The 21,956-nt window shown below is 38.6% G+C and overlaps 3 protein-coding genes across 5 annotated transcripts; all 3 read left to right on the top strand.

Annotated features, from left to right (window-relative positions):
• Positions 1–10,103: 10,103 nt before the first annotated feature.
• On the top strand, positions 10,104–16,430 carry LOC125491538 (uncharacterized). 3 transcript variants are annotated; one of them, XM_048647096.2, is made up of 13 exons: positions 10,104–10,691; positions 11,587–11,781; positions 12,858–12,927; positions 13,366–13,562; positions 13,689–13,764; positions 13,875–13,958; positions 14,038–14,117; positions 14,418–14,544; positions 14,700–14,759; positions 14,843–14,893; positions 14,974–15,132; positions 15,850–15,985; positions 16,176–16,430. In XM_048647096.2, exons 2-13 carry the CDS (start codon positions 11,624–11,626, stop codon positions 16,343–16,345), a joined length of 1,368 nt encoding a protein of 455 aa, XP_048503053.1. In that variant the 5' UTR covers positions 10,104–10,691; positions 11,587–11,623; the 3' UTR covers positions 16,346–16,430. The 3 variants fall into 3 exon arrangements, with proteins under 3 accessions (XP_048503053.1, XP_048503055.1, XP_048503059.1); XM_048647098.2 differs by lacking the exon at positions 10,104–10,691 and having other exon boundaries at positions 10,714–11,781; XM_048647102.2 differs by lacking the exon at positions 10,104–10,691 and having other exon boundaries at positions 11,709–11,781; positions 13,370–13,562; positions 16,176–16,429.
• Positions 16,431–17,444: 1,014 nt separating this feature from the next.
• Positions 17,445–18,143, top strand: LOC130589555 (uncharacterized). Its single transcript, XM_057390844.1, has one exon. It carries the CDS (start codon positions 17,445–17,447, stop codon positions 18,141–18,143), a length of 699 nt encoding a protein of 232 aa, XP_057246827.1.
• Positions 18,144–19,516: 1,373 nt separating this feature from the next.
• LOC125494424 (uncharacterized) lies at positions 19,517–20,992 on the top strand. The gene is made up of 2 exons (XM_057390840.1): positions 19,517–20,086; positions 20,324–20,992. The coding sequence occupies exons 1-2, from the start codon at positions 19,517–19,519 to the stop codon at positions 20,990–20,992; spliced, it is 1,239 nt and encodes a 412-aa protein (XP_057246823.1).
• The last annotated feature ends 964 nt before the right edge of the window (positions 20,993–21,956 follow it).

Raw genomic sequence — 21,956 nt, 5'->3', positions numbered from 1 at the left:
GAAAGAGACAAAAGTGAACGGGGTAATGATAACCTATCTGCAAGAAAGAGGGTGGATATTAAAAATGGGAAAAAAGCAACAGTGGGAGTTGGAGAATGTGAAAAAACGGCGCTGGTGATAGGGCAAAAAGAAAGTGAGTTTTCGTCGTACGAGGAGCGGCATCTGCATGGCAATTTAGTGTCTCTTCATATCCCTTCGACTATTAATACTCCTATTTCTCAAGAGAATGATCAAACTCCTTCTACAGAAAATATTCAGCAGGAAGCTCCTCAAAATGGTAAGACCTCCAATCCCATCTCCAACATCTCAGCCTACAACTCAATCCCTGAAAAAGTTTCCCATGAACCCTTCCCCCCTCTTCTTCCAGCTCCCAACCAAATAACTCTCAACCTCTTCCCCACTTTCCCTACACCTCTGCTGTGGAAGGCCATGGCAAAACCGATGACCATGGAACAAGCCTTCGAACTGCATTTCCACATAACCCATCTCATGATGTTTCAACATCACAGAAAATCCGAACCATGGATTTACGACTTCGGACCGGAACAAAGACTGCAAGCCCCTCTAAAAAACCCTCCGATATTCTTCTTAAAATCCGAAAACCTAGAAGTGGAGGTTTCAAAACCTCGAAACCTAGCAGCAGTGTTCATTATAGAGGAAAAGACGGAAAACCTCCAGATAGAAGTGGAGTATTACAGGGCACCGGGCACTCCGCCGGAGATTTGGGTGTTGATGGTCCCGACGAAGGAAATGAAGGCAAAGGAAAAAGAAATACAAGGGGGTCTACCACCGAAGAAACGATCGAAGCTGGAGAAAATGGTGCTAGAGTTGATGGAACAACCACCATCAACAACAAATCCGGTTAGAATGAAGGCGGTTATTTGGAATGTCAGGGGAGCAAATAGTAAGGCTTTCCTTTGCATGCTTTAGACCTAGTGAAAATGCATCACCCTGATATTATGATCATTTTGGAGACAAAATGTTCCAGCTTACGTGCGGACCAAGCTACCAAGAGACTAGAATATAGCAATTTTAGAATTATCCCCTCGTTTGGGAAGAGAGGTGGAATCTGGCTAATGTGGAAGGCTGAAATAACATTGATGAATTATGCTGATTCTAAACCAAATCACTTTCATGCGCTCTTCAAAATGAAGCCCAACCTGCCGGAGGTGCTACTTACGGGCATGCATGCTCCAAGTGTAGCGGTTGATCGTAATCAGTACTGGATTGATCTCACGGAGGACTTGCCTCCTACTGGGACTCCCTGGCTTGTGGCTGGGGACCTCAATGAGGTGCTCAGTAGTACGGAGAAAATGGGTGGGAGACAGGTGGGGAGGGAGCAAGGGAAGAGATGTAAGGACTGGATTGCGGCGAATCTCTCATTGACTTGGGTTTTCAAGGTCCTCAGTTTACTTGGACGAACGGGAGAGATGGAAGCGCTCTTATTAAGGAAAGGCTGGATCGTGCACTAGCTAACGCCGAATGGCTGGAGATTTTTCCAGATTCTAAGGTAATCCACCTTCCTAGAACATACTTTGATCATTGCCCTCTTCTCATTCTTTTCGATGATAATCTCAAAATCCTTTCCTTTTAGATGTAAAGAGGCGTGGATTTTGCATGAGGACTTTGTTAAAGTTGTCGATAATTCCTGGGGTAGGTATTCTGGGGATTTTGATATGGCTAGGACTACTTTCCTGTAACAAGTAAAAATGTGGAATAGACATGTCTTTGGGAGTTTGGAGTCTAGAAAAAAAGAGTCTTGGCTAGGCTTAGTGGTATCCAAAAATCTCTTTCTGTGCGTCATTCTACTTTTCTGGCTAAGCTTGAGGTGGACCTTTTACATGAACTAAATAACGTGATGAAGCAGGAAAGGTGTGTGTGGGCTCAAAAAGCGGGTCTGGATAGGGCTAAGCTAAGAGACATGAATACTAAGTACTTTCATACTTTAGCAAAGATTAAAAAATGTAGGAAAAAGATTGTGTGCCTTAAGGACTCTGATGATAATTGGGTGTCAGATGATGCGGTTTTGAAAGGAATAATGACGGATTATTTCCAATGTATTTTCTCTTCCTCTCACGACTCTCATGCCAGAATAAATACATTCCGCAGTGTGTCTGCTGTGTCTGATGATTGGAGTGAAAGACTGGAAGCCCAGGTTAGTGATCTGGAGGTTAGGGAGGCTTTGACCCAGATGGCCTCTATGAAGTGCCCTGGCCCAGATGGGATCCAGGCTGTGTTTTATAAAAATTTCTGGAATCAGATGGGCCCAAGCCTCCTTAATCTTGTCAAGAAAGCCTTCAAAGAAAGGAATATCCCTGTTGGACTTAGTGACTCATTTAGCGCTTATTCCCAAGTCGGACCTCCCGGTGAGGTGTACGGACTTCCGCCCTATTGGTCTTTGCAATACAGCTTATAAATTACTCACTAAAGTAATAGCGAATAGGATTAAAAACGTCCTTAGTGAGTTGATTCACCCAACCCAAACCAGCTTTGTTCCAGGTCGTAACATTCAGGAAAATGTCATAATTGCCAAAGAAATGGCCTTCTTCTTCAAGAAAAGCTCCCCTAAAAGGAATATCATGGCTTTAAAAATTGACTTGTCAAAAGCTTATGATAGCCTGGAGTGGGGCTTTATTAAAGACACTTTACAGGGTTTCAACTTTCCTCAGTCTTTGATCGATCTCATTATGAACTGTATCTGTTCCCCCTCTATTTCTGTGTTGTGGAATGGTGAGATTACTGATTCCTTTAAGCCGTCGAGAGGTATTCGTCAGGGAGATCCTTTGTCACCATACATTTTTGTGTTGTGTATGGAAAGACTGTCCATTCTGATAGGTGAACAGGTGGTTTCCGGGTGTTGGAAACCTATTAAAATGGGGAGAGACTTCGATATATTCCATATTTTTTATGCGGATGATGTGCTGCTCTTTGGTCAGGCTTCTCAGGAGAATGGTGAGGTCATTCAGGGAGTCCTTAATAGGTTTGGGGAAGAGTCGGGCCTGAGAGTTAACCTTTCTAAGTCCTCGCTTATTTTTCCTCCAAAAATGCATCACCAAAGAAGGCGAATTTTGGCGGAGTCTTTAGGCATGAGAGGTTCAACTAGCTTCGGTAAGTACTTGGGTTGTAGTATCCTTCCTAACAAATTAAAGAGAATGGATTACTTTGGTCTGTTAGAGAAGGTCAAGTTGTGTATAGGTGGTTGGCAGTCGAAATTCCTTAATATGGCGGGTAGATGTACGCTTATCAAGTCAGTAGTGTCTTCTTTCCCGGTGAATGGTATGCAAACTGCCATCCTACCGAAGTCAGTTTGCAGGGATACTGAGAAAGATTGTCGTAAGTTCCTTTGGAATAAAGTTGATCAAACCCACTATTTGGCCAGATTGGATTGAGACAGTATTTGTAGACCGTTTAATTTGGGTGGGCTTGGCTTTAGGAGACTTCATAATTGGAATTTGGCCTTCATGGCTAAACTGGGTTGGCGTATCATAAAAGAAGAAGACAAGATGTGGGTGAGAATGCTTAAAGCGAGATACTGGGAGGGTCGGTCTTTCATGAATGCTTCGGCTAAATCCCATCACTCCCCCCTTTGGAAAGACATTGTTCAAGGGAGAGAGATTTTGGAAAAGGGTCTTCGTAGGCGTATTGGGAATGGGAAGGATACTTCATTGTGGTATCATTGGTGGGTAGGAGAGGGCCCCCTCATTGGGTCGTTGATAACGGAGATTCCTGAGTCTATCTCTCATTGGTTGGTGGGGGACATTATAAGAGAGGGCAGGTGGACCACGAATAAAATCTCGAGGTATGTTAGGCCGCAGCTGGTGCAGCAAATTCAAGCAATTCCTTTGACCACCATTGCGGAGGTTGATGATGATTTCATATGGCATTATGATAAGAAGGGTAAGTTCAATGTCAAATCAGCGTACTATGTGGCTACCAGTTTAGGAACAAGTGATGAGAAGGGGGGATTATGGAATAAGCTCTGGAAGATGAAAGTGCCTTTCAAATATAGATTGCTTCTGTGGAATGCTGGTCATAAAATCCTCCCTTCGGCTTCCTTTTTGGCTAGTCGAATCCCAAACTTTGACCCTACTTGCCCTCAATGTGAGAGACATCCAGAAAGTTTGTTACACATGATCCGTGATTGCCATGTGGCTAAGGGTGTTTGGGGAAAAATTTTGCATTATCACCAACCAAAAAATGTCTCGTTTTCTTTAGCCTTGGGTGGGATGATTGGATCCACTTTAATTGTTCACAAAATGAGTTCTGGCAAGTGAAATTCTATACGGCCTTCTAGCATCTTTGGTGCTCAAGGAATAAAGCAGTTTTTGAGAGGGCGGTTAATCATCCCAGATTTCTTTATAGCAGGGTGATGGCCGATTTTTTCACTAACATAAAAGCTTTTCAGGTTAATGAAGAGAAAATCAACAGAGCTGGGGGCGGAATGAGGTGGAAACCTCCAAAAAATGGCTTCCTGAAATTGAATACAGATGGTGCGTGGAAGGAGGAAAACGTCAAAACTGGCATTGGAGGGGTCTTTAGGGACGCAAGAGGAAGATGGGAATTCGGATTCTCGAAAAAGATCGAGGCGGCGTCGCTGGAGGCAGCGGAATTACTGGCCATCAGAGAGGAGCTTCAAATTGCGTGGGACTGTAATTATCACCAGTTGGAGGTGGAATGTGATGCGCTAGGGGTTGTGCAGCTCTTGTCAAAGCCTCTGGAAGCGGAACATCATCCTTTGGGGGTGGTGGTAATGGACATCTGTATCCTGCTTTCTAGGAATTGGAAAGTGGAATTTATGCACACTAAGCGTGAAGCTAACAAGGTGGCTCATACCCCGGCAGCTGTAGCGGCGGAGCAAATTGAGGAGAGGGTGGTGTATATCACAAGCCCAAACCATGTGAAGGAGGTTCTCGCAAAAGATATGGAGTTTGTCGCTGGTTCTTCGGGAGTTGGGGCTGATGTCCAAAGTGCTGTCGAAAAAGTTTAATGGGTTGTTTGTTTTGTTGCTGTACTGGTCTAAGTTCTCTATGAGAAAGAGAGATGCTGGGTTGTTTTTCTTTCTAGCAATAGTTGTAATCTTTTTTCTGCTGATGTAAGAACTCTATCTACTTTAATATAGTTGGCTTTCCTTCGCGTTTAAAAAAAAAAAACTTTAAAGCATGTATAATGCATGGCTTGGTTTCAGCCCTTGTGTGGGACTAGCATTTTAGTTTATAGAGGTTAGATAAAGCCACTAAGGACATTCGTCCCCCATCAGAAGGAAGTTGCCAACAAGTCTTTAAGGATGACCCATAAACCTAATTGAATAATGAAAAATCATAGAGATAAATAAGGAACTTTTCCAATGTAAATTTTCCTGTCATGACTCTATAAATGATCATTGAACCAAGATTGAGTTCAACAGTGAGGGTACGAATAAGATCATGAATCAAATTCGTCATTTCTAGCCTCTACTTAATATCGATTCATGTCATGTTTTATGCAAATAACCAAATAATATGTTAATACAATCTAAAATTAATCTATGTCAGTTCATTAAACAATCAAAAGACTAATTTTTGGTGACATGTTATTAAAGCAATCAAATTACTGGGATCTTAATCACATTGTCAAATTATCTTATTAGGCATTATAAGAGTTGTCCAAGTGTGATCTTGATTAGCATACATGTGCAGTGATGAAAGTATTAAACATAAAATCATGCATATGAATATGAATAATAGAAAAGAAATAAAAAGAATAGTAGATATTAAAGAAGAAGAGAACGTATTGTGTCGGACTCGTCCGACACAAACTCTCATCGGACGAAACGCGCGCGACTTATTAAAGACCGAAAAAGTAAAAAAAAACAAAAAAAACACTTTCATCCCCTTCATCCGCTTCATCCGCCATTGTTCAAGAGCAAAAACATATCCAACAGATCCACTTTCTCACTACAAATCTAGTTCCACTACTGAAATCTAGTTTGTTACAAATTGAACAAGAATGTCAGCCGAAGATTCGAATTCACAAATCGCAAGTTCGTTACAAATTGATCTGAGCAATGAGAATACTCACAGAGATCTCACATTACAAATCGAACTAAATAATAAAAGTGAAAGTATTAACACAGATATCACATCAGAAAAAAAAAGAAAATTATTACATGAAGAATCAGCTGGAATACAAGACAAAGCAACAGGTGTATGTCTTAAATTAATTTTCAATTGCATTTACTCATTTTCAGTTAGAATTTTGATTGTATAACTTAGTATGTATAAAATTAGCATTTACATTGCAACAAAAGTCTATTTTTCACTCATTAACTTCTTTTTCAGTTAGACTTATTTAGTTTTCAGTTAGACTTATTAAGTGTTCAGTTAGAGTACTTTAGTTTTCAGTTAATATAGTTTTCAGTTAGACTTATTTAGTTTTCAGTTAGACTTATTTAGTGTTCAGTTAGACTTATTAAGTGTTCAGTTAGAGTAATTTAGTTTTCAGTTGGACTTAAAATTTTCATTGCAAATTTACATTGCTTCAGTTAGACTTGTTCGTTTATCAGCTAGTCAATATAGTGCTTCAGATAGACTTGTTCGTTTTTCAGCTAGTATATAAAGTGCTTCAGATAGACTTGTTCGTTTTTCAGCTAGTCTATATAGTGCTTCAGATAGACTTGTTTGTTTTTCAGATAGACTTCTCCCTTTGTCAGCTAGTCTATATAGTGCTTCAGTTAGACTTATTTAGTTTTCAATTAGACTTATTAAATGTTCAGTTAGAGTAATTTAGTTTTCAGTTGGACTTATTAACTCTTCAGTTAGACTTATTTACCCTTCAGTTAGACTTATTTACTCTTCAGTTAGACTGATTCAGTTAGACTTATTAAATGTTCAGTTAGAGTAATTTAGATTTCAGTTAGAGTTATTAACTCTTCAGTTACACTTATTTACTCTTCAGTTAGACTGATTGAGTTAAACTAATTTAGTTGTCAGTTAGACTTATTTAGTTTTCAGTTAGACTTATTAACTCTTCAGTTAGACTTATTTGCTCTTCAGTTAGACAGATTCAGTTAGACTAATTTAGTTTGCAGTTAGACTGATTCAGTATTCAGTTAGACTTATTTAGTTTTCAGTTAGACTTATTTTGTTTTCAGTTGGTCCTTAATTTATTTCATTTAGTATAATTATTCTTTCATTTGATACTATTACAATCACTTTCATCTACACTTGTTTAGTTTTCAGTTAGTGCTTTTGTTCTTTAAGTTAGTGTCCTTATTTTTTGTCAATGAACTCAACAGCTGAACATGAATATCTCAAGTACATCAATGACGAAAATATCAGTAGCAGTTTAATAGGGAGACATGTTACAGATCACAAAGATGGTTACAACTTGTATCAAGCACACTCAAGAGCATTAGGATTTAGTATAAGGAAACAAACTCTAAGGAGGAGGAGAATTGATAATTCAATATATGAATTCTACTTGGTTTGCTCAAAGGAAGGAGGCTCAAAATCAAGAAACAAAATAACAGAACCAAAAGAAAAAGACACACAACAAGAAAAACTGTTCAGATACCAGATGTTGAGCAGCCAACCAAGGAAAGAAAGGAAAGAGTAGTCAATGAAACAAGAACAGCATGCAAAGCCATGGTCAGATTTAAGCAAGAAAAACCTGGTCAAGACTTTGTTGTAGTAGCTCATGAGTTACAGCACAACCATGAGTTGGTAATACAACAAGAAATACATCATCTGAAATCAGAAAGGAAGATAACTGAACAAAAAGGACAACTAATACAAACAATGGTTGAATCTGGAATAAAGCCAATGCATGCATACAACTTTTTGTGTCATGAGGCTGGATCAGAAGAAGTAGTGGGCCACACAAAAAGGGACCATCTAAACTATATCACACAGTACAGAACAAGATTGGTTGAAGGAAAGGATATGCAGAGCGTGTTGGACTTACTTCAGCAAAGAGCGGATGATGATCCTGCATTCTTCTACAGGCTGAAATTTGGGGAACATAACAACATTGTCAGCTACTTTTGGCGAGATTCAATGATGTTGGAGGACTTCAAAGCATATGGAGATGTTATGATATTTGACACAACATATAGGACAAACAAATATGGACTTATATGTGCACCATTTGTTGGCATAAACTGCCATTGGAAAACAACAATGTTTGCATGTGCTTTCATAACTAATGAAAAGGAAGAGAGCTTTGAATGGCTACTAGAAACATTCAAGAGAGCAATGTGCCAACAAGAGCCAAAGACAATTTTCACTGATCAAGATAAGGCAATGGGAAATGCAATTGAAAAGGTATTTTTCAGTTAGAATTATTTAGTTTTCAGTTAGAATTATTCAGTCTTCAGTTTGAGTTAATTATTTATAATTCAGTTAGACTTATTTATAATTCAGTTAGACCTATTTAGTTTTCATTTAGACTCATTAATTTTTCAGTTAGCCTTATTTACTTTTTAGTTAGACTAATTTTCTTCTCAGTTAGACTAATTTACTTTTCAGTTAGACTCATTGAGTTTTCAGTTAGACTCGTTTACTATCAGTTAGACTCATTAGTTTTCAGTTAGACTGACTTATTTAGTTTTCAGTTAGACTCATTTAGTTGTCAGTTACACTCATTGAATTTTCAGTTAGACTTATTTAGTTTTCAGTTAGACTCATTTATTTCCACTATTTCAGTTAGACTTCTTTCTTTTTCGGTTAGACTTATTGATTATTCACGTAGACTTAGTTAATTTTCAGTTAGACTTACTTGTTGTCAGCTACACCTTATTTACTTTTCAGTTAGACAAATTTACTTTTCAGTTAGACTCATTTAGTTTTCATTTGGGTTCATATTACTTTTTTTGTCTAATGAAATTTTCAGTTAGCATTTACACTGTTTTTCGGTCCCGGCCCAAACGGCCCATGAAATGGGCTGGGTGGATGGCGGGGATTGGCCCGCACTATTTGTCATCTTTAGATAGAATTATGCAGAAATAAAAATGCATATCTATGATTTAGATTAAAAAGTTAAAGTTTGATTTTTTACTAAACAACCTAAAGAAATTATACAATATAAATTATGACATTAGATTAAAAAGTTAAAGTTTGATTTTTACTAAACAACCTAAAGAAATTATACAATATAAATTATCAGACATAATGTCATATGAATATAATTCTACTTACGGTTCTACCACATAAAAACAATAACATGTGCATGGCACGAGCTTTAAAACTAGTTTGTTTTGTTCAACTTATTTTGTCTTATCTTATAAGATCTTATAAAATTTTATTATCTTATCTAATCTGATCTTATCTTATATGAGCTTATAAGATCTTATATAATGTAAAATAAGTTGAACAAAATGGACCCTCAAATACAATCAATTTGATATCAATTAGATTCAAGTTTGTACCAACTTACTCTCCAACACGTGAAATTACTACCTTGTAAGTTATTTCATCCCTAACAAAATAAATGTTACACTTTCAAAATTACATTTTTCCGCAATTTTTCGAAGAGGAGAGAAGGAAAATAAGGGGACCCATGTGTAGGGATGGCAATTGGGCTGGGCGGGGCGGGTGCGGAGGATGGTACCCCCACACCCGCACCCGCATTAAATTCTCATCCCCATCCCCGCCCCACTACCCATTGCGAGGAAAATTTCCATCCCCATCCCCGCCCCACCACCCATTGCGGGGGAAAATTCTAGACCCACCCCCGCACCCGCGTCATCCCTGCAAAAAATCCACCAAAAAATCTGCCATAAGCCCATTATAATTGTCTACTTCATAAAATCACAATATAATATAGTAAAAGAAAAGTTAAAATACATTAACAAAGGCAAATGTTTTATTAAATCCACACCCGCTCCACCACCCATTGCGGGTACAATTTTAATCCCCATCCCCGCCAAACCTAGACCCATCTCCGCCCCAATTGGGCGGGATGGGGCGTGTCTCCTACTTGACCCGCCCCACTGCCATCCCTACCCATGTAATAGGATAGAGATATAAAAAAATTCTTAATTCTTTTTTTTTTTGACTAGAAATTCTTAATTCTTATATAACATTTATTTTGTTACGACTTTATTTAAAAAATATAACATCTATTTTATTACTATATTCATTTTTGTACCACATTGTCATAAGAGCTCCACGCCTCCATGACCTCCTTGCAAATAAGAGTAGTCAAAATTTTGCACATCATCTGAGTCTTTCCTCAATATTTCCTTTTTTTGAATCTTCTGTTTCCACATAAACTACTCCATTTAGAAAATATGATTTTACAATTTCGCACTCCACAAGTTTCAAAGGACCATACACCATTTGTCGCAATCTCACATTCTCTCTCCTCTGCCTTCTGGCTTCTGCTCCATCACATAACTGATAACTGATAACTCCCATGCCTTGAAAGTCGAAGCTCACTTTCTATCTTTGTTTTTTTACCTCGGAATCTTCTTCTTTTTCAATAAAAAAATGTCAATTTCAGTCGTCATCTTTCTCTCTCCTCTTCAACCCACTTTCTCTTTCTCGCTTGCTTGCTCTACTACCTCACGTTACGCTTTCTCCCTATCAATTTCGTCGCTTTTTATTCCAGATTTTTTCTGGGTTTTGAATTAATTGAACCTTAGGATTCCATATACTTCAAGAATTACAACTACCCAGATTATAAAGATTCAGTTTTTCCGACCATTGTTTCAAGTATGATTCTTTTATCTTCTCTCGTTCATCTTTCTCTAACTTTTTATGTAATCTTTCATCAATACATTATTGGGTTTTTTTTACTGCTCCATTTGACAACTTAATTCAGCAATTCGTTGTAGAATATGAAGAGGGCAAGCTTTAATTTTTAATATTTTTGGATATAATTTGATGGTTACAGGACCTTTAATTGTACTTTTTAAGTTTGTATTGCTTTTGATTATGTATGTATGTATGTGATTATAAATGTCATATAACTAAGTACTCATGCTTTGTCGAGCAAATTCGTGGAAAAGTACGGAAATTTTGAACTTTTTCTGGTGGACAGGGGAGGGATGATATGATGTGAACAGTTAACTGATTAGTAGTTCCTAATTTTTCTTTCCTTTTTGTTATTTCAAATAGTTTGTGAACATGGCTTAATTTCTTATTAGTTGAGTTTTCAGAATATTTCAAGAAAACACACATACACACACAATTTTTTTAGTAACTATAAGCAGAAATAAAGGATCCCTGAATTCCCAAGACAGCTTCAATTATGATGCAATGAATAAAATGTATTTCTTTACTCTTTTCATTGCTATTGTCTGCAAATTTTGAAAATTTTGGTCTTTTATGTGAGCTTGAAGGTTTTTTTTTGAGTTTTCCTCGAACAATACTAGCAAGACTGCAAGAGAATTATATATGTTTAATATGTTTAATAATGCAATGAATAATCAATGGAACCCGTTGTTGCTGAAATTGTATTGCACCTAATTGTTAGAATTGCATTCATAGCGCTCTGAAGAATCATTAGAATATGTTGTTATTAAGGGTGTGCTCAATCTAATTGATAATCCTAACTTCATGTGCTTGCTTTAGTTTTTTGACTGGACTGAAATATATATTTTGACAGGCATTGAGTCCTAGCTTGAGTTATCTCTCACAAAATTATGACCAATGTTGTGGAGGATGAAGAATCATTTAACAGACCGATTGGACGATGGCCTGTTTTCGTCTATGGTGTAGGTCACATGCTCAATGACATTACATCAGCCTGTTGGTTTACTTACTTGTTGGTGTTCCTCACAGATATTGGACTTTCCCCAGGGTATGCGCTTGCTAGTACCTTTTTTATATAGCTATTGTATCTTAAGTTTACTTTTCTACCTCTTAAAATGGATTACATGTTAAGGTTCAAAGAACACATGTCCATACAAATTTAATTTACATAATTTAAAGCCGATGTCGTTGTGGAAGAATCAAGAATGCTTGAGAAAGCTATATATTTGCACTAGTATGGTTGTATTCATATTTCACCTATTTAGTTGGTAAGTTACTTATGCTGCAGAAAATATGATTTAGTCTTAGCTCTTTATTATCTGACTGATGTGCTCTTCTGAAATATGGCTAATTTAGTTATTTTGGATAGGCTTTAGGACCGGCGGAAGGGGTCTAATGTAGGTTTCCATATGCATGTGAGTAGATAGAGAACTTTTTTATTAGAGCCTTGCCTGTTAAGGAAACTGCCCGGCGAAAGAAGATAAGTGTGGAGGACACTTACAGTTACATAATATAACATAACATAACATTTAATTTAGTTGAGTGATTGTAACTTATAAGCTGCTCTATGATGGCTTATCCAAGTTTGTTGAAATTGGGAAATCTCCAATCGACTTCATCTTTGATGCTAGTTAATATATACTATATCTTTCATATGTTCTGAAATTCTGAGATAAAGCATGCTAATAGCTCCCCAACTAAGGAGTTGCTTAGATTTTAGAATTATTTCCAATTTGGACAATGCTGCAACTTAGGCTATGTTCTTTTGGGCACAATTTGAGTTGAATTGAGTTTAGGTCAATTTAGTTCTGTTCAGCTACTTTCCCTCGCAGTTTCACTTGGGTTCAGTTCAATATGGCCCAAAAGAACATGGCAACAAGTTAAGGCTTTGTGTCCAGTATAAGGATACCGAGGATTTTACATAGTACTTTTGATCGAAAAATCAATCGGATTTATTTCGTACCCTTCGCTTAATATGAAGATGTCACTTTGATTGTGTAAAACTCAAAGGCTGGTTGATTACTTGATTTTTATATTTCCTTATTTTCAGCATATGCACCCGTCTGATATTGTGTAGTGTACTGTCTTTCAGTCTTTGACTTGCTTAATGTCCCATATTGATAGGGATGCTGCAATTGTGATGCTTAGTGGACAGGTCGCAGATGGTTTTATGACTGCCTTTTCTGGCGAGCTGGTAACTTGTTTTCTGGTTTTTAAGTTACATCAGTCATCCTATATATGCCTTGTTCAGTAGAATTGCTATGAAGTTTTTGTTTTTGGCCTTTGGTGAAATTGATGTAATGTTAAGTGGAATTGCTATGAAATTTTAATAGGTCTTTTTCTGTCCCTGATACAGAGAAGAAATTTTGCAGCTTTTATAAATGATGTTCATATCTCAGTTTTATTCATATCTTAGTCATTATTCATATCTTGTGACAAATTTATCATTGATGATGATGCACCTATACCAACTTTTGTTGAGTGACTGAATCAGGAAGGTGCTGTAATGACTTCAGTTGATTCTTGTCTTTGCTGCTTGATGTGCCTTGAAGATAGCTTTTAATAGTATTACTTGTTCCTCTGTGCCACAAGTGAACCTTTTTTTGTTGTTGTTAATTTCACTGTGTGCTAGATAGACCGGTTTGGACGCTTCAAAGTATGGCATGGTGCTGGATCCCTGCTAGTTGCTGTTTCATTTTCTTCAGTGTTTGGTGGTTGTATACCATGCAAAATAATGGGAACAGATTCATCGACTCTACAGACAATTGGATACAGCATTTTTGCGGCTATTTTCAATATTGGCTGGGCTGCCACTCAAGTGTCACACATGTAAATTTATTCACTCTTTGGATCATCTGCAAACTTGCTAGTATTATGTAATGCTTCTTTTTCGTGTATATGGTAGAATTGTGTGGGGTTTTCCAACATAGTTAATGTTTATTTTCTTGATAAAAGGTCTATGGTCAACTGTATGACACTGAATCCGACGAGCAGAGTTGTGCTAGCCAGCTGCCGGAATGCATTTACTATGGTGAAGCTCTTAGTACTTTTCATGTAGATTTGTGTTATGGTTTCTTGATATTATTGAACGCAGCCTACTTCATCCCACTTATTTCTTTGTGTCCAAAATTTTGTTTGCAGGTTGCAAACCTGAGCTTGTATGCCGTGGCTTTTGCTGTCTTTGGTCTTAGTAAATCAAGGACTCATGCTGATATAGAATACCAGGTATGCCCATGCAAGGATTATTCTTCTTTTAATCAATGCATCTTTGTGGAATTTAGTGCTTATGTTTTGACTTATGCAGTATCGTTGGATTGCTTATTCATCAATTTTTATCGGATGCTGCTTTGTTTGCATCTTTCTTATTGGAACTAAAGAGCCCAGGTGTGTATCTATTCCTGCGTTCTTCTTCCTGTGTCTGAAATAATATACTTTATGGCATGTTGCTTTTATCCATTTCGAAACCCTTAGTCTCAATAAAGTCAAAGCTGCAAGCTGTTACTAACTTAATATAAAATATCACATACTGTGAACCCTGTTTGGAAAAGTCGTGCATGAAGAATAATGCTTTCAACTTGCTAGAATTTTGGCTTCGTCACAATATAGATAATAGCAGGATATCTTGATGTTTACCCTTTTTGATCAAAGGCTTCCCCCTGTTTTCCCTTATACTTTTTTTTGTAGATTGAAAGATTGCTTTCCGGGAAAAGTTTATGCTAGAATTGAATGGACCTACTGGTTCCATAAAGTCCTCTACTACCAGGTCGCTCTTGTATATGTACTGACTAGACTAGTGACTAATGTCTCACAGGTGAGTAGACATCTCCATTTTGTGTCTTATTACAGATACTCTAGTTTTGCTTCATAAATTTGAGAGGGGGGGAGGGGTTCTTTTTCAAATTTAGTTTTAGCTAGTAGTTAATTTTGCTATATGTTTCTTACTTATTGGTTATTATTTGCTCTCAGTCATTTCTTGCCTTTTACGTCATCAATGATCTACAAATGGCTCAATCTTCAAAAGCTCTGGTAATATACAGCTATTCCCATTTTTGTTTTTACGCGTTTCTGCTATATAATCTCATAATAGATTTGTCAAATTGTGAGTGTAGGTGCCTGCTATCATATACATTTGCAGCTTCATTATATCCCTTATTCTACAGGTGCCATCAGTAGCTCATGTTCTAATTTCAAAACCATGTTGTTACTATGTTACGTGAAAATAATATGGACTTGTTTGTAGGAGATGCCATGGCCTGGCCACCGCCTGAAATTATTCTACTCTATTGGAGGTGTTCTTTGGATATTTTGCGGTGCTGCAGTTCTTTTTTTGCCTCAAGCCATGAGTGGATATATGTATATCATCTCTATTGTTATTGGCATTGCAAATGCCCTAATGATGGTATGTTGAAACCTTTTTTCTCTTTTTGTTTTTAAATGTTTGGTTTTACAGATTCATAGAGGTTGTTAGGAAATAGGAATTATATTCTTTAACTTAACCTCATTCATGGTTCAAAAGTGGGTATAGAGGAACACAATTTTCTATTTAGTTTTGTTAAATTGGCCCAAAATTTTCCACATTCATCCACCAATTTGCCTTTCCAGATTGCAATTTGCAGGGGTTTCAGCGAATTAGGTATACTAAACTTAGCATTTTGCAATTTTTGGAAGATTGTCTGATTCAGAATGACTTCATAACGAAAAATTGGGAAGCATAGTCTGAAACTTGAGAGGATAGAGATCATCCAAGTCCTCTTGAGATTTCTTTTCCTGCTATATATTTTATAAATCTCAAGTGGTTTTCCTTATGCGATTTGCATTACGGCATTACCTTAAATTCAAGTTCAGGGTGGCTACTCAATCTCAAAATGTTCTCCCATCTCACAACTCATTCTAATAAAAGTAAAGAAAAGAAAAGAAGAGAAAGGAATTAGAAGATAAGAAAAAGGTTATTAGAGAACATATTTGCTATAGAACTAGTGAGAAGAGGATGATGGAACCCACTATATATTGAAATTACAGAACTATTTCTCTCAATATGTTCTGCAGAGTAAATTCTCGAAATAGTTTAACTCGAAAAATAAGTCCACCTTATCTTTACTTTGGACTTTCGCCACAGGTCACTGGAGTAGGCATGCAGAGTGCCCTTGTTGGGCAAGACTTGAATGGATGTGCTTTCGTCTATGGATCACTGAGCTTTATGGATAAAATGGCATGTGGGGTTGTGTTGTACTTTCTGGAATCATTTCAAAGTAGTAAGTAACTTTTATTTCTATTTCATCCTGCTTCCCTTTGATGCATCTAGTTAATATTCTTATGGCTATTGTATATTATGTTCATGACCATTAATATATTGTTCATGATATTCTCTCTATCCATGGACACTTGATTTTTACACAACACATTTATTGTATTCTACACTTAAGTAACGTGCATTGTTTGCAGATGTCTCTTCAAATACCACTGTGCTTCATTCGTCTACACTGAGTTTCTCAATCACAAGATATGCTCTGGGTTTTGTTCCAGCAATTAGCGCTCTCATTGGTGTAGCAGTAACATACAGTATGAACCTTGAAACTCCTTTAACGCCTTTAGCACAGCCCCTTCTGGCCTAACAAGATTCACGAGGCTACTTTGACATCATATCTAGAGAGATTTTTGCACTGCATTTTTCCACATATTGAGAGTCATGTTCTCACACTTGTAAATCCTTTGCTATATCATTTTGTTAGCACATTTACCTCACCCCTAGAAAAAAACACGGGATAAAGAAAGAAATCATATTATAGCGCGTAGTTATGTCAATGTTCACAGCACTTCGATTTCCTTTTTTTTCTATAGGCAAGAACAAAATTCTAATTTCACTATGTATAAATTCCCCCTTTCTTTTGTTTTTGTAATTTGTGGCTGCTGATTGTATGTAATTGTTGTTGCCTATTTGTGACTTGCGATACGTGCCTCCTACAAAAAAAAGTTCCCCTAATACTGTAGTGAACCACGTGATGCGACGATGGTATGAATAATCTTCTGCTAGCTCTTGTTGTGTGTATTGAGGATCCAGGAATGTAGGGGGTTTAATGTAAGATATGCTCGTGTGTGGGCGTCTAGGAGAATACATGTAGGAGCTGGAAAGAGGGTGCTCCTTGGCTAGGTGGTCCAGTGTTGGACTTCAACATTAGACTTGTTCAAGGGACCCCCTTTCACAGATTGGAACAGTATCGAATCATGTAGGTCATCGTGGGTTTGACTTTATCTTTACTAGATACTAACTTTAAAGCCTGTAGTACAATTTCAACAACTAACTGCCTATGCGGTTGGGACTTTCTCTCTAGAATTCTCTCTCTCTAGAATTCTCTCTCTCGCTAAATACTATCAATCTCTAGCCTCATCGCTTGAGTCCGGGTCATCAGAGACTCCTTTGTACCTGTGGTGCAGAGGCGCTGGGAACCTGTTCTTCAGGTGGTGCTATGGAAATGGAAATAGAAACAGATAATGAAGAGGGCCATCTAATGAGAGCCAGTGTCAAACATAAAGAAAGACCGAAGTCTACCCAGGGTGAGGATGAGTTAGTCTTAATGGAAGAAGGGAGACGGAGAAGGAACGAAGATCAGAAGACGACAATCCGTTGCAAAGACAAGAGGTACGTTTCACTTGGGTGCCACATCAACCGGTGAAGGTCAGTTCCTTTAGAGATGTGGTGGCAGGTTCAACGCAATGGTTCCAGCAAGCGAAGCATTGGTCCAAGCAACCATGGAATGGGATGAGGAGGAGTTGGAGATACCTGACTCTAGTTTGGATGTTAGCTTCTCGAAAGAAAAGCTCCAAAGACTAAGAGAGCCATGGAGAAATACGTTGATGGCAAAAGTGCTAGGGATGTCTATCAACCGGAATTTCTTGGTAGATAGGGTCAACAGGATGTGGAAGACAAAAGACAGACTTGAAGTGATTGACCTTGGTCAAGACATTTTCCTTCTTAAGTTCCACAATGGGGATGATATGGAAAGGGCGTTGTATGGAGGTCCATGGTTCATTTTGAATCAATATCTGATGCTGACCAAATGGAAACCGGATTTTCGTCCTTCATCATCAACTTTTGACAAAATTATGGTTTGGATCAGATTACCTGAACTCCCTCTAGATTATTACGAAAAGGATGCCCTGTTTGCTATAGCGGAGAAAGTTGGAAAACCCATAAAGGTGGATTATGCAACGGATACAGTGGCAAGGGGTAGATATGCGAGAGTTTGTATTGAACTGGAATTATCAAAAGCCCTTGTGACAAAGGTCTGGGTGGCAAAAGAATGGCAAGCAGTGGAGTATGAGAACCTCAATATGGTGTGTTTTAACTGTGGTCTAATTGGCCACAGGAAGGATCAATGTTCGACGCATTACGGAAAGATTAAAGATCGGTGACGGTTGCTCAAGATCTTCATAGGGAGGCTGAGAAGAATGTCCATAAGGTCAACAGAGATGGTGAGGTGGTGATTGAAACGCCATTAGTGGAGCCCGGAAAGGAGAAGGAGGAAGCTAATGGGGAAACTCATAAAATATTGGGGCAAAGTATACCTGACTATATGGAAATCAAAATGCAGGAAAAAAATTGAACCAGAAATGATGATAATAATGGTAATTATGGGCCATGGATAATGGTCACAAACTCCGGGAAGAAGGGATATAAATCCAAGGAAGGAAATCAGGAAGGTCAGAGAAAAAATCTGGAGGGAGGGAATAAAACAAGAGGAAAGAATACTAAGGAGTATAGGGGTGGGACCCAGAGGAGAAGTTTAGAAGGAAATAAAAATACTAAATGGGATGTTTTGGAAGGTAATGAAGAGGAGAGAGAAGAAAGAGACAAAAGTGAACGGGGTAATGATAACCTATCTGCAAGAAAGAGGGTGGATATTAAAAATGGGAAAAAAGCAACAGTGGGAGTTGGAGAATGTGAAAAAACGGCGCTGGTGATAGGGCAAAAAGAAAGTGAGTTTTCGTCGTACGAGGAGCGGCATCTGCATGGCAATTTAGTGTCTCTTCATATCCCTTCGACTATTAATACTCCTATTTCTCAAGAGAATGATCAAACTCCTTCTACAGAAAATATTCAGCAGGAAGCTCCTCAAAATGGTAAGACCTCCAATCCCATCTCCAACATCTCAGCCTACAACTCAATCCCTGAAAAAGTTTCCCATGAACCCTTCCCCCCCTCTTCTTCCAGCTCCCAACCAAATAACTCTCAACCTCTTCCCCACTTTCCCTACACCTCTGCTGTGGAAGGCCATGGCAAAACCGATGACCATGGAACAAGCCTTCGAACTGCATTTCCACATAACCCATCTCATGATGTTTCAACATCACAGAAAATCCGAACCATGGATTTACGACTTCGGACCGGAACAAAGACTGCAAGCCCCTCTAAAAAACCCTCCGATATTCTTCTTAAAATCCGAAAACCTAGAAGTGGAGGTTTCAAAACCTCGAAACCTAGCAGCAGTGTTCATTATAGAGGAAAAGACGGAAAACCTCCAGATAGAAGTGGAGTATTACAGGGCACCGGGCACTCCGCCGGAGATTTGGGTGTTGATGGTCCCGACGAAGGAAATGAAGGCAAAGGAAAAAGAAATACAAGGGGGTCTACCACCGAAGAAACGATCGAAGCTGGAGAAAATGGTGCTAGAGTTGATGGAACAACCACCATCAACAACAAATCCGGTTAGAATGAAGGCGGTTATTTGGAATGTCAGGGGAGCAAATAGTAAGGCTTTCCTTTGCATGCTTTAGACCTAGTGAAAATGCATCACCCTGATATTATGATCATTTTGGAGACAAAATGTTCCAGCTTACGTGCGGACCAAGCTACCAAGAGACTAGAATATAGCAATTTTAGAATTATCCCCTCGTTTGGGAAGAGAGGTGGAATCTGGCTAATGTGGAAGGCTGAAATAACATTGATGAATTATGCTGATTCTAAACCAAATCACTTTCATGCGCTCTTCAAAATGAAGCCCAACCTGCCGGAGGTGCTACTTACGGGCATGCATGCTCCAAGTGTAGCGGTTGATCGTAATCAGTACTGGATTGATCTCACGGAGGACTTGCCTCCTACTGGGACTCCCTGGCTTGTGGCTGGGGACCTCAATGAGGTGCTCAGTAGTACGGAGAAAATGGGTGGGAGACAGGTGGGGAGGGAGCAAGGGAAGAGATGTAAGGACTGGATTGCGGCGAATGCTCTCATTGACTTGGGTTTTCAAGGTCCTCAGTTTACTTGGACGAACGGGAGAGATGGAAGCGCTCTTATTAAGGAAAGGCTGGATCGTGCACTAGCTAACGCCGAATGGCTGGAGATTTTTCCAGATTCTAAGGTAATCCACCTTCCTAGAACATACTTTGATCATTGCCCTCTTCTCATTCTTTTCGATGATAATCTCAAAATCCTTTCCTTTTAGATGTAAAGAGGCGTGGATTTTGCATGAGGACTTTGTTAAAGTTGTCGATAATTCCTGGGGTAGGTATTCTGGGGATTTTGATATGGCTAGGACTACTTTCCTGTAACAAGTAAAAATGTGGAATAGACATGTCTTTGGGAGTTTGGAGTCTAGAAAAAAAGAGTCTTGGCTAGGCTTAGTGGTATCCAAAAATCTCTTTCTGTGCGTCATTCTACTTTTCTGGCTAAGCTTGAGGTGGACCTTTTACATGAACTAAATAACGTGATGAAGCAGGAAAGGTGTGTGTGGGCTCAAAAAGCGGGTCTGGATAGGGCTAAGCTAAGAGACATGAATACTAAGTACTTTCATACTTTAGCAAAGATTAAAAAATGTAGGAAAAAGATTGTGTGCCTTAAGGACTCTGATGATAATTGGGTGTCAGATGATGCGGTTTTGAAAGGAATAATGACGGATTATTTCCAATGTATTTTCTCTTCCTCTCACGACTCTCATGCCAGAATAAATACATTCCGCAGTGTGTCTGCTGTGTCTGATGATTGGAGTGAAAGACTGGAAGCCCAGGTTAGTGATCTGGAGGTTAGGGAGGCTTTGACCCAGATGGCCTCTATGAAGTGCCCTGGCCCAGATGGGATCCAGGCTGTGTTTTATAAAAATTTCTGGAATCAGATGGGCCCAAGCCTCCTTAATCTTGTCAAGAAAGCCTTCAAAGAAAGGAATATCCCTGTTGGACTTAGTGACTCATTTAGCGCTTATTCCCAAGTCGGACCTCCCGGTGAGGTGTACGGACTTCCGCCCTATTGGTCTTTGCAATACAGCTTATAAATTACTCACTAAAGTAATAGCGAATAGGATTAAAAACGTCCTTAGTGAGTTGATTCACCCAACCCAAACCAGCTTTGTTCCAGGTCGTAACATTCAGGAAAATGTCATAATTGCCAAAGAAATGGCCTTCTTCTTCAAGAAAAGCTCCCCTAAAAGGAATATCATGGCTTTAAAAATTGACTTGTCAAAAGCTTATGATAGCCTGGAGTGGGGCTTTATTAAAGACACTTTACAGGGTTTCAACTTTCCTCAGTCTTTGATCGATCTCATTATGAACTGTATCTGTTCCCCCTCTATTTCTGTGTTGTGGAATGGTGAGATTACTGATTCCTTTAAGCCGTCGAGAGGTATTCGTCAGGGAGATCCTTTGTCACCATACATTTTTGTGTTGTGTATGGAAAGACTGTCCATTCTGATAGGTGAACAGGTGGTTTCCGGGTGTTGGAAACCTATTAAAATGGGGAGAGACTTCGATATATTCCATATTTTTTTGCGGATGATGTGCTGCTCTTTGGTCAGGCTTCTCAGGAGAATGGTGAGGTCATTCAGGGAGTCCTTAATAGGTTTGGGGAAGAGTCGGGCCTGAGAGTTAACCTTTCTAAGTCCTCGCTTATTTTTCCTCCAAAAATGCATCACCAAAGAAGGCGAATTTTGGCGGAGTCTTTAGGCATGAGAGGTTCAACTAGCTTCGGTAAGTACTTGGGTTGTAGTATCCTTCCTAACAAATTAAAGAGAATGGATTACTTTGGTCTGTTAGAGAAGGTCAAGTTGTGTATAGGTGGTTGGCAGTCGAAATTCCTTAATATGGCGGGTAGATGTACGCTTATCAAGTCAGTAGTGTCTTCTTTCCCGGTGAATGGTATGCAAACTGCCATCCTACCGAAGTCAGTTTGCAGGGATACTGAGAAAGATTGTCGTAAGTTCCTTTGGAATAAAGTTGATCAAACCCACTATTTGGCCAGAT

The sequence above is a fragment of the Beta vulgaris genome, chromosome 1 (assembly GCF_026745355.1).
Source record: "Beta vulgaris subsp. vulgaris cultivar EL10 chromosome 1, EL10.2, whole genome shotgun sequence".
NCBI lineage: Eukaryota > Viridiplantae > Streptophyta > Magnoliopsida > Caryophyllales > Amaranthaceae > Beta > Beta vulgaris.
This window is presented reverse-complemented; position numbering and strand designations above follow the sequence as displayed.

Bases quoted from the DNA above. Each gene is read 5' to 3' on its own strand.
- LOC125491538 (XM_048647096.2), top strand. From the start codon at position 11,624: ATGACCAATGTTGTGGAGGATGAAGAATCATTTAACAGACCGATTGGA. The intron at 13,563-13,688 runs GTAAATTTATTC...TCTTGATAAAAG, and splicing joins GCCACTCAAGTGTCACACAT to GTCTATGGTCAACTGTATGA. The intron at 14,760-14,842 runs GTAATATACAGC...TTGTGAGTGTAG, and splicing joins CTCAATCTTCAAAAGCTCTG to GTGCCTGCTATCATATACAT.
- LOC130589555 (XM_057390844.1), top strand. From the start codon at position 17,445: ATGGTTCCAGCAAGCGAAGCATTGGTCCAAGCAACCATGGAATGGGAT.
- LOC125494424 (XM_057390840.1), top strand. From the start codon at position 19,517: ATGCATCACCCTGATATTATGATCATTTTGGAGACAAAATGTTCCAGC. The intron at 20,087-20,323 runs GTAATCCACCTT...TTTGGAGTCTAG, and splicing joins AGATTTTTCCAGATTCTAAG to AAAAAAAGAGTCTTGGCTAG.